Raw genomic sequence first — 12,624 nt, 5'->3', positions numbered from 1 at the left:
CTTTTCCACTGGAGCACAGATTAAGCTCTTCCAGACTTGAGGGGAAAGTGAAGACACCGCAATAAGTGTACACAGGTGTGATTAATCAGGATTTCTGACACTCCCTCATATTGCATTGAATAAAAAAAACTTTAAAGTTTATTTCCTTAAATTCATTTTAACTTTAGAGAAGGGCAAAGCAATCATAGATCTGTTGCTATAGTCAGACTGCTCCTAAAATGCTGCTTCAAACCGATGCTTTTACATTAGAGGGGAACTACCCTGAGTCCTTGTTTGGCCAGCTGCATCAAAATATAAAGGAAAAAAAAAAAGAGGAGTGTGAGAATTTATGGTTAGAAACAGTTATGCAAATCATTTCTTTTTTTATTAGTATTATTTTCAAACACCACCCAGCAGCTGAAAACAAAGCCTGTGAAATCCGTGCTACATTTAGGGGCTCCCTTTTAGCAGGTGGCACACTAAGAAGATTTTTTGACATCAAGCATGTAATTTATTTAATCTCTTTGCATGGAAGAAACACAACCTCTGGTCGGACAAGCAAAAGAAACATCTTCCCGTGGAATTCATCTTCATTTGGGAAAGGATGTGCTGTTTTGCCTGCTGAGGTTACAAATAGGACACACCAAGAGAAGCTACTTCTGGGGATGCACTGCATTCCTAAGTATCTTGTATCCAGCCCCACCAGTCTCATACTTCTGGATCCGTCCCAGGCAGCTCAGCTCCTGTGAGGATGGAGCTGGAGATCAACTCCACGCATTCCAGTTTGTAACCGTGCATGTCTGAGGCGCTGGCACTGGAGAGCCTCACATTAAACACAAACAAAGGTCTGAACTAACACAAGTTACCTTGTGCTTATCCCCCTGACAGCTATTAAAGATCAGCTGACATTAATTTGTCCGTGTTGATGACCTTTAAAACTTTGGCACTGAAGTTCATGCCGTGGATTAATAAAGCATCATCTGCTGTTGCGAGCGCTAGAGGTACACATTCTCTGTAAGACAGAACGTGCTCGAAATACACCAGGGTTTCCCCCTCCTCTCCCTGATCCACAGAACACGGATGCTATTCCCCACTGCAATTAGCGTGTGCATCTGAAGAGTTGTGGTTCTGTGCAAAGAAAGACCGACAGCTTCTTTAGAGACGGTCTGTACATAATGCACTGTATCCACCCCAGTTGTGCTGGAAGCGTAACAAGAAAGAAAAAAGCACAAAGCTACTTCACGCAGAAATTACCCAGTAACTGCAGAGCAGTGCACCCTGGCAAAGCCCCCCAACAGCATCCTGGGCGACATTACCAGGAGCAAAGCCAATAATCGTGGGAAGTAATTGCCCCTCTCTAGTCAGCATTCAGGGGATCACATCCAGTTACGAGCCTCCCATGTAGGAAAGCCGCTGGAAATTACAGCAGGATGAGCCCAAAGTGGTCTGAGGACTGAAAAGCCTGCCCCGTGCTGGCAGGCTGAGGGACCTCAGTTTGTTCCCCATGAACACAGCAAAGCTTTAGGGTCCTGCCATTAGGTACCTGTCATTAAGGCAGTAGAACTGAGCTCCTGACATTGCTGCATGGCCAAGGATGAGACTGGAGATAAAGAAAAGTTTCTATACGGGGCCAGTGGAACAGGCTGCCCAGCAAGGTTGTGCCATCTCTGTCCCTGGAAGTTTTCAGGAGCCAGCCAGATAAAGCACCGAGTAAGCCGGTCTCATCCAGATAAAGCCCTGAGCAAACATCATCTCATAGCAGACCCTGCTTCAAACAGGGGGCTGGGGCACAGTCAGCCTTCCTTTCTGCTACCCTGAACGAATGAACACTGTGAGAAGTGTTGGCACCTCATAATTTATATCTTTCTCCACTTGAATGTGTTTCAAAGTATTTGTTTAAGCACAGCCCCCCTGTAAAGCTGCCAGCAATGCCCTCCTGCTATGAAAAAGCTAAATACCTCACACAGCTCTAGCTTTTAACAGTAAGGAACCACCACAGAAGTATTCTGTAGCAAAACCTCACAGGCTTTGGCAAATTTGATTTCACACATTTAAGCTTGTCTCTAGAAAAGCATCCGATTGGACAACTGATCACTTCTTCCCATGTAATTAGCATTTAGAGTAAGCACAGCAAGTCTGGAGAAGCAAAACAGACAGGACAGTGTTTTACTATGCTATCTTTGACATGAAAAATCAAGAAGCTCTGAAAAAACTGTGGAAGTGTAGAAAATAACTTTAAAAGTAGTGACTATGCCAGAATTAAAAATAAAAAAGCTACTGTTATTACACCCACCAGCATTTCTATGCAAAGGACATGCAAGAAAAAGGCTACGGACACAATAGCATCTTCACTTCTAGCTGCTGCTTCACAGAGCACGTCCTCTTCCCTGAATAGAAGAAAGCAGAGCAAGAAAGAAAAAGCAGAAGGCGCTGTGTAACACCGCTGTAAAACATACCTAAGAACACATTTAATGGTTGAAAACAGAACTGGCAGTGGTTTTGCTGACTGATTACTACCTATAGAAAAGTAGCAGTGCTGTACTTTGAGTTTTAATCTCTGTAACATAAAAACTTAATATAGCACCACATACACTTACTACTCTCTTGCTGTTACTCTGTTATTGTTCATTAAAACACCCTGCAGCAGCTGAAAAGCATCTTCCTGCTGTTGCACTTGGCATCTGCTTCCACCTGGAAAGGATGGCAAGGACGAAGAGCAGGAAAGCACAGGTGGAGACAAACAGCCTTGGTCTATTTCTAGGAACTCCATTATCCCACCGACATCCAAAAAGGAAGCACTGAGCTCCACGGCTGGTTGCAAGGGTCATCAATAGGTTACCTACAACAAATAATACAGACTAAAGAAAACTAAAACTTTTAGCTCTGCTCTTAGTTTGACCTTGGCATTCACAGTATCTGCTCGCGATGACCTATTTTTCCTCAGATGAAGGTAACTATTCTTAAGCTCTGTGCTCTGTAGTTATATTAGTTCAGTCTAATTCAGCCAGACAGCCTTCAACACTTAGTGTGATGTGCAAATTTCAAAATTAAGAGAGAAGTGTCAAACGTGTGTTATGATCACAGATGAATTTTACCAATTAACACCCTAAACCTACAACTTGCCCTACCTATATGGTCTCCTCTGGCCATACAAGAGGTCGGCCCACCCTTCTTTTCTTGGTGCCCATGAGCAAATAGTGGTTAAGAGGATGGGTGTCTGGAGTTGCTCACCTAGGGAAAGTTTCAGGATCTAACAGTGCTTCTGGATTTTTTTCAGGCATTGTGTGCTAGGAATACTGCTCAGCTGAAGACAAAACCAGCCAATACAACCCTTTGGAAGGCTCTTTCTGGGCATTACACACTTAACTTCATGCTACCTTTGTCTGCAGCAGAACCCCTCTTCAAACTAAGGGAAGAACTCAGGTTAATCTATCAATTTGTTAGCTTTATGTTCACTTTTACATACCTAATGGGAATGTCTTTATGCTGCTGGGTAAAAAGAGGAACAATATTTCACGAGTCTCACCAAAAGACCCAAGACACCGTTGTTCAGGCTACCAGTTCTGTAGCCAGTAATACACTTGGAAACCCTAGAAAAGTGACCCCAAGTCATGTTTCTTTGGCCTGGACAGGCTACACCAGCACCATTAAAATCAGACTCAAGAATATTTTTCAGCATTAGTGTAGGACTTAAAACACCCCCTAGAATTAACACCGATAGCACCAACCTAGGTCATGCAAAGTTTCCTGGCCCTGAATAAAGGCATTATCCAACATTTCGCAGCCAGTCACATTAAAACTTCACAGAATCAGTCCACTGAAAATTCTTATCTGGAAAAAATAAACTCAGGATTCTCATTCATATAAACTTGTTTAACAATTTGTTTGCATTAAGCCAGCTTCTTTGGCCAATATTAGGGCAAACTGTATCTTTGGAGATTGAGCTAGTGAATTTTCTCCTCTAAACTCAAAAATTCTTGCTTTTTCCTTCTTATACATACCATAGAATTTAAGTAGCACATCTCAACTTTTCCCACCCCCAAACCAAGGCCATTTTTAAACCGCAATACTTGTACATTTTCATCATTCTCACCAGTTACACAGATTCTCTTCTCCAAACAAACCGGACATTTACGTAAGTATCTGTTTTAAACTCCGCAAACATTTTAGACATACTGCTTTCGTCAAATTCAACACCAAGTCATTAATCCTTCCTATCAGCTAAGTACATTAAAATAGAAAGTATGATTGGGTAATGGAAAAAAAAAAGAAGATAATCCAAGCATAACCAGACACTTAAGATCACAAATAAAAAACAGAAGGAGCCACACATTGGAGGTAACAGGGAGCAAGTGAAGGATGCTACTTCCTTCTTCTCTATGTTCAACTCAGTCATGACAGACTTCAGTGCCACCTATACACGTGCTGCTTGCTGGAAGGAGCTACGTGAGATGGAAATAAATGAACTGCAACAGAGTGCTGTTGAATAATGCTATAATCACAATATTTACAAAGCCAAATTATTATCAAAGTGCCCAAATATTGAAACCAGACAAAGCACTGGGGTGTCCTGCATCCCCACTGACTGCAGTTTGAACCAACTTTCACCTTTTTCAGCTAGGCAAGCAACTAGAAGCCTCGAGGGGGACGCAGCTAAGCAACACAACGAGATATATTCAACAGCAAGCTGATGAAACATCAGTGTGAGTTCTGTCACCAGCTTCATGAGAGCTAACTGGGCCCCAAAGAACAACAGATCAAAGCCGCTGAAGGCAGGAGGCGATTCCCCACTTGTCCCACGAATGACTAACAAGGAGGGTACAACACTAACTTTTTCCAGGTCATCTCCACCTTGCTGCACGCTTCGTTTTTACAGTGATGCACCAACCAAGGCTGTTGATTGTTAGATGCATAAAAGCAAATGACAATCAGGATGTTCAAAGGCTCTCCTGCTCCCACAGGACAAGTTACGCAAAATCCTGCACGTTAATAGTTACCTAGAAGTCTGTCCCTAGACAGAAGGATATGTTTACAAGGAGCCTTCACAGGAGCTGTAAAGAGTAAAGAACATTGCAGAAGTTAAGATTTTCTTACCAAGAGTTACCCCTGCCCTCCTAAATGAGGGTAACTACAAAATCAAGCAGAGGAAGAGTAAAAAGACAAGGAAGGGAAAACACTACACATGAAAAAAAAAAGAATAAGCACTTACAGCCTTCAAATAAAAGCAGTAAACATCCACTGAATGAAGTGTTTTGTTTAGATTGTTTTGTTTGGGTTTTCCCCAACCCAAATTCCCAGCTACATCACAACTGAACTCCCTTGCTTACTGTAGTTTCCCTAGGAGCATGCTTCTGGCTCTCCCCTGACTCCCACTTCCACCACCCCCTCTGCTAGTGTGCCCACCATCCAGCCCTCCACCTCCTGGTGTCTCTCCAGAGGCTCTTAGACTTGCAAGAGACATTCACGCCAACGCGGCTTTCCCCCAGTGACATCTGCCATCTCATCCACTCCACCTATCACACCGCCAGCTACCCAAACACAACCCAGTTTTGGAACAATTTGGTGGGGTCTTGTGATCTTTGTTTGCTGCCTGTTCTTTCACCATCTCTTAACTTTGTCTCAAATCCTGCCTGCACCTTGACCTTATCAAGTTTATGTTTCCCAGACACAACATTTCTTGAATTATTTTGTAATCTAAGTTTTCTTTAACAGCTGCCTGCACCTTCCCTGAAATGTGTCTGCCTTTTGGCCAACCACTGCTACAAACAGACACGCTAGCATTGAAGAAGAATTATGTTGACCTGTAACTAACAGCAACTTGTTACACTTGGGTCTTTCATGTTTCTTTCACATAAACGGAAAAAGTGGAACTCTGCAAAAAGTTGTTGTTTTGAAAATAAGCATATCTCCATCCGCTTGCCTGAGCCAAGTGGTGAGAGATGCCTATTGATTCCAGATGGAGCCACCAGCGCTGCGCTTTGGTACCAGCAGCCAGGAGATGACTCACTGCTTCACCAACAGAACAGCACCCGTGTTTACAAGTAAGGGTATATTTTTAAGATAATACTTATAAAGAGTGTTGGCAACATTGTAGTTATGTTATGTGCAATCTTCTGCCTCGTACCTCACGTCAATACAACAAGCAATGCTTTATCCGTTGTTACAGGTTGGGTTTGTTGGTTTTTTTTTTGGAATGTTTTGGAAAAGAGGCAATACTGAGAAACCTAAGCAAAATTATCTTGGAGATACAAGAGGCAGTTTAAGATATAAATTACTCCTGAAATTTTCAGAGCACAGATAAAAGAAGAAAGACGTGTTATTGAATAAAAGATAAACTTGCATAAACTTTAGGATTCTTCTCCTATACGAAGCGTAGCGTGGTTCCTGCTGGCACGCGTCCCCTGCATGGCTGTGAAACGAGGAGACATTTTACAGAACACACAAACATGAGTTATTTGTAAAACGTTGATCTTAAAAATTACCAGTGCTTCTAGTCAGCATTTCCTTCCTGGCCCGCGCTCAGAACACCATCACTCCTGGCAGAAGCAGCGCTCTGCGAGCACTGCCTGGGGCCCAAGCTCAAGGAGGCAGAACGGGGTCAGGAACAATAGGGTGTGCTCCCAGCGGGACCACAGTGCCCTAATCAGTTCGCTCACCTTGCAGCCAACAGGGACAAACGCCAGCAGGAGCCACAGGCCAGCTCGGGAGGAAGAGGAATCCCAGACATCTCTTGACCCCAAAATACAACAGGATTACAAAGGTGCAAAGAGAAGCCAAGGGAGGAAAACAAGCTAGTGCTGGTAGTGTGGAGACAGAAACAGAAATGGAAGCCACTGACACTGTCACTACACTTTAAAAAAAAGAGTTTCTTTGTAAACTGCTGGAAGTTATTTTTATATTCAGATTGCTTTTTCTCCCTGTTAAACAACCATCGGATCACCTGCAGCAAGAAAACACCCATAATATAGCTGAAATAAAATAGATGCTCAAGGAGTAAGGTTTATTTTTAAAAAAAAAAAAAAAAAAAAAAAAAAAAGCCAGAACTCCCAAACAGAGGGAAGTACATTTAGAAGCAGAGAAACAAAGTTTCTCCAACTACATGGTAGCTGAAAACTACACTCCTATAACAGCCCTTGGGAAGGGAAGCATCTGCCACTCTACCTAAAGACACACATTACCCTATTTCAGTGTCTGCCTTAACTTGCACGAAACCATTAAAACAGCACTTTTGTGCTGGAACTGATTCTGCCAGGACTTTGGGCTTGTTTGTTTTCCCTCGTGTCCTATTAAGTCATTTCCACACATATCATGCTTTCCAACTAATAATTTCACGGTCACCAAGTTGTTTTCTTCCGCAGTTTTCCCCACACACCATAAACATGAGCACGCTATTTATTTTGCCAAGGAAGCCTCTAAGAGGAGATGTATTTTTATAAACTGGAAGTCCTACGTTTTGTAAATAGAAGCACAAAATCAAGAAGTACATCTAAATTTACAAGTATATAAACTGACAGTGCAGGATAGAAGACTCAAAGAGGAACAAAGGAGCATAGGAAAAAGTAAAGCCAGAGGAGCACAAAGCCTGCACCACTGTGCTTATTTCATTTGAGCCTGAAATAAACATTTCACAGCAATGCTAGCAGCAAGTGGAACACTTTCATTATGTTAAACAGACAGACCATCAGGACACAAGGGAAAAGAAATTCCCCAAGAGATTAAGCATCTTCCATAGATGTGCAAGATCTCAGCAAACCAGAAACGGATCAAAGGATTAAGAAAGGCAAAATAAATAGGTGTACAAAACAGCAGTAGCATGCAATCACAGAGCATCACCTGGCCTTCACACGTACTACAAGACTTGCACATGAATGCTGACCAAACACGGCACGTGCTCCTACATTTAGCAACCACCAGGCCCTTGACCCAGCTGATTCACGCCTGAGGAGCTGTGCTGAAACCAGATTAGAGAATTCGCCTCCTGCTAGTAAGGGATCATCTCATGAAGCAACAAAACACAAGGCAGGTTCTGTTCTTGCAAACGGGGACACTCTTGTAAAACCAGACACCACCCTCACATGCCAAACAGGAGGCCTGGAGGTGAATGGGCCTGAATTTTCTGCATTAAACCACAGATAGTCAGCTTGAAAGCGGACAAAAGGCTTTTAAAGTCTTTCGTTAATCTTGCTCAATCTATAAACGTCAGAAACTTTTCTCTTTCAGTGGTGAAATTATCCAAAGTTGGCACCTACAGAAAAAGAGGTGAGTGCCACCAGCAGAAGGGTAACAAGCCTTTGGGTTTTGTTACACACCAAAACTTTATAGAAACTTATTCGCCTGCCCACTCAGAAGATAGATTTACCAGAAATCAATCATCACGTCACACTGAAGTTCAGCTTAGCATGCCTTTAGGAATCCTTCAGGACACACAATCTAGAAATTCTATAACCATTCAAAGGAGAAGAATAAAATTTGCAAAACAAAAGAGAACAGGGTTTTCTTTTCAGCCACATCAAGCTGATCTCCCTTCTCTCATGAATTTCAGCTTCCAGTACAGACGGTGCCACACAACTAGAGCCCCAAAGACACTAACAGATTCCATAAGCCTGATTTATTTCTATGAACAGGCATATACAGTTCTTGTAATGCTGTGGAAAAAAAAAACTAACTCCTTTTGTTTACCACTCAAGTGCTCCTACCCCACCTGCAGCTGGAATGAGAGCCTCATGCACCTCTCTCTGAGGAGAGGATACTCACTGTGCAACTTCGTGACCAGCGAGGGCAGAACTAATTGTTGGGGATGTTAACATCATGGTACACCTAAACAACATGCTCTGGGTGCTTGGTGGCACTTAGGCTGATGACAAGAGCAACAGGAGGCCACGCAACAAGGATTCTTGCAATATGCTCCTGCAGCTGCGTGAGCACTGCAAGAAGGCTGCATGCTCAGCTGTGGATGGCAGCAGTCAATGCACTCCTAAAACCCTGTGGGCTTCATATCCATAAATGAATATACATAAACATACTTTTTATATTATACACATACATGAAAGGCAAGAACACAACTGTACTAGCACATGTATTAAAGGGAAAATTGTTATTGCTATCCTTACCAACTAAACAATAACATAGATGGCCAGTCATCATATCCAAGCATAGTCTGAAGGGCAAGTTTTTATTGACTATTCTGCCTTCATTGTCCACGTAAAGCAACACTGCACCTCTACAATACATGTTCTTGATGTCTTACATGATGGATATACCAATAGGAAGAATTACTAACTACTCTCAGAGGGACTGCAAAACTTTAGAGAAGTAGTTACAGTATAGGTTAGTTAGTTCTTTAAGAATTTAGTAGAGTTTATTAGATTTAAAGAATTTGGTTGTGCATCTTCACTAGGTACAAAACCACAATATGTAGCACATGATACATCAGAACAAGACCCCGGGGGACAAAAGTAGGAGATGCTTAGGGCACAAAGACCTACAAATGGAAAAACGGACAGTGGGGAAAAGATGGGTCCTAACATCCAGGAGAGCTGCATGATGATGTATATATATTTCTCTTCATTGTACAGAAGGCATTAGGAAAATATTTAAATACTTCTTTACAGCAGGATATTATTCCTTCGATGCCCCTCCACTAGTCATGGTTCTCATGACATACCCCACACCCACTCATGCAAAAGTCAAGAAAAACTCCAGCAAAGTAGAATTTTCAGCTCTCTTCACAGAGATGTGATTTGTACTCTTAAGAAAAAAAAATATCCTGGCAGTATAATACCTCAGCAAAAGAAAGGTTTTAACATATGGATTCTGAAGATACAGAAAAGAAATTCACACACAGGGACCCAGTCAAATCTCTGTTGTCAAACACCCTTGCTATAGGCCTACCTGACCCTGTTAACTGCGATATTTAAGACTGCCTCCTGACATAGCTGAAAATTATTCAGAGCTAAGTTATGAAACGATATCCTTCATCCGAGGAGTCTCCCCTTGCTCACCCAGAGGTAACTGCACCGTGCATGCAATTAACCCAGCGGCATTACGACGGTAAGTGGCCAACCAAAGCCACCTCTCTCCCACAAGCAGGAGAGAGACGAGCCCCACAAAAACATCTCCGTGGGCTCCAAAGAATCCTTATAACAAGGGCCAGGCAGTCCTGGGAGGAAGCCACAAGAGTCCTCCCCACCTGCACCCAAGGTGCAGCACTGCACTTGACCCTAGGAGGCTGAGGAGACCCCCGAATTGGGGGAGAAGAAAGCAGGGAGACCCCTAAAATTGGGGGACACAGAGACCACCGGATCGGGGCAGGCAGCCGGGGGTCGGGACCCTGAAGGGACGACGATGGGAGCCGGGTTTGGGGGGGGGGGGGTACACACATGGCGGTGAGGGGCGCGGCGCGTACCGTGTACTCCCGCACTTGGCTGTGGAAGTTCTGCTCGCGGATCGTCACCTCGTCCGCCTCCATCCTTCATAGCCCCGCGGCCCCCGCGCGGAATGGCGGCCGCCTCGCCGCCTCCTCTTCTTCCTCCTCCTCGTCGTCGTCGTCGCCCTCGTCCTGCCGCCTCAGCTGCTGCTTCTCCTGCCCACCCAGCGGCGGGCGGCCCACCATGGCCGGGGCAGGGCTGCTTAGCTCCCCGGAGCCCTGCCGGACGGCCGAGGGGCTCCGGCGGGCGGTGCTGGGGGCGGGCTGCGGCGCTCGGGCAGGAGGAGGAGGAGGAGGAGGAGGAGGAGAAGGAGGAGCAGGAGGAGGAGGAAGGCCAGCACCGCCCCCCGCGTCACCGCGCAGCGCCGCGGCCCCGCCCGCAACCGCCCCAGGGAGGGAGGGGCAACGGGCAAACGGGGGCGGGGTCTGAGGGAGGGGACGGGGCTGGGGGAAAATGGCGGCTGCGCGCCCAGGAAGGGGGAAGGAGGTGTTTTAAGTCAATTTTCTTCGTTTCTGGGTTTGCGAGTAGATCTCGTATTAAAGTATGCACTAAAACTATAAATCTAGGACGCACTATAAATAGTAGATGATGTAGTAGAAGATGTGTCTTGGTGAGTTTGCTTTACCAAAGCAAACAGTTGTTTCCATCCAAATAGGTAACATTGGGTAGGTAACGGGAGTTTTACGTTGGATGTTAGGAAGAACTTCTTTACCAGAAGGGTTGTTAGGCATTGGAACGGGCTGCCCAGGGAAGTGGTGGAGTCACCATCCCTGGAGGTCTTTAAAAGACGTTTAGATATAGAGCTTAGGGATATGATTTAGTGGAGGACTTGTTAGTGTTAGGTCAGAGGTTGGACTCGATGATCTTGAGGTCTTTTCCAACCTAGAAATTCTGTGATTGCTTTAAGAATCACTGCATTGCTACAACTTTCATAGGATCACAGAATATCCCGAGTTGGAAGGGACCTGTAAGGATCATCGAGTCCAGCTCCTGGCTCCACACTGGTCTACCCAAAATTTTAGACCATGTGACTAAGCGCACAGTCCAAACACTTCTTAAATTCAGACAGGTTTGGTGCAGTGACTATGTCCCTGGGGAGCCTGTTCCAGTGTGCAACCACCCTCTGAGTGAAGAACCTCTTCCTGACATCAAGCCTAAACCTTCCCTGCCTCAGCTTGACACCATTCCTGCAGGTCCTATCACTGGTGATTAAGGAGAATAGGTCATCACCTGCCCCTCCACTCCCCCTTACATCCAAGTGTAAGGCTCATTGCTTTCTGCCTTCTTACACCTATCGATACATTACACACGATATCCATGCCAATTAAAATTTAAAATTCAGTTTATATCTACTCCCTAGCCTCTGGCCCATTTTCTTGGTTAAAAATATCCTTTTGAAGATTACAAGTTCTTTGCAGGCTGAATCGTACCACGGGTGTGGGAGGTCAGAAAAATTCCCTCCCTCTGCCCTTCTGAAGTCCACTGCTCCTGGAGGGAGAGTTTCTCAGTATTTACTGAGGCTTTAGGAATGGGAAAGGACCCCTAAAAGCAGACCTGGAAGAGCACTGAACACAGGGGCTTAGAGATAATTATTGGGAAAAGCTCTCCTGCACTGTATAGCACTGTATTGTGTCTGACAGATAATACTGTGTTTGTTTTTGTTTTTTTTTTCTTGTTTATTTGTTTTTTCACTTTTTCTCACATCAATCATCTTGTAGGGATGCTGAAAGTGGTGAAAGCATCAGTAACTGCCAAGACGAACTTGACAGGAGTCTTTGGTGTGTGAGACTTGCTACTGCTGTTGCTTTACCTGGATTTGGTCCAGAGAGAACAATATAACTCAAGACACTTCTTACGGGTGGATGTAATATATTTTGCTATAAAAACAAACACAACTGGAAAAAAAGTAGATAATTGGTATGCAAGGACCTGTTCTCAGAGAAATCAAATGCTCTCAGAGATGTCTATGAAAAGTATGTCAGTAGAATCAAAAAAACTCCATTCTTAAAAAATATGCTTAATGTTTGTGCAGAAGAAATAGGTTCCCAGCTTTCATCATCTAATACACAATAAATTACACAATACATAGTAAGTTGTAATAGTATGTAAACAGGGTGTGAGGAATCTAGAATTTAGACCTTCACTAGGGTTGTGATGAAGACAAAAGTAAACATCGTATCTTGAATGAAGGCTAAGAACCAGGGACAGCATGAAGGTT

General features: G+C 44.1%; 1 protein-coding gene across 2 annotated transcripts in view; it reads right to left on the bottom strand.

The window, feature by feature from the left end:
• The window catches only part of LMBR1 (limb development membrane protein 1), a 67,822-nt gene extending 57,151 nt beyond the window's left edge, over positions 1 to 10,671 (bottom strand). Inside the window, exon 1 of one of the 2 annotated variants that reach the window (XM_027450438.3) lies at positions 10,385 to 10,671. In XM_027450438.3, the coding sequence (XP_027306239.1) occupies positions 10,385 to 10,447 (63 nt within the window). In that variant the 5' untranslated portion in view covers positions 10,448 to 10,671. The remainder of the gene's footprint in view (positions 1 to 10,384) is intronic. The other variant, XM_072033836.1, reaches the window with a different exon arrangement.
• Between the last annotated feature and the right edge of the window lie 1,953 nt (positions 10,672 to 12,624).

This window comes from Anas platyrhynchos, chromosome 2 (genome assembly GCF_047663525.1).
Source record: "Anas platyrhynchos isolate ZD024472 breed Pekin duck chromosome 2, IASCAAS_PekinDuck_T2T, whole genome shotgun sequence".
NCBI classification, from domain to species: domain Eukaryota; kingdom Metazoa; phylum Chordata; class Aves; order Anseriformes; family Anatidae; genus Anas; species Anas platyrhynchos.
This window is presented reverse-complemented; position numbering and strand designations above follow the sequence as displayed.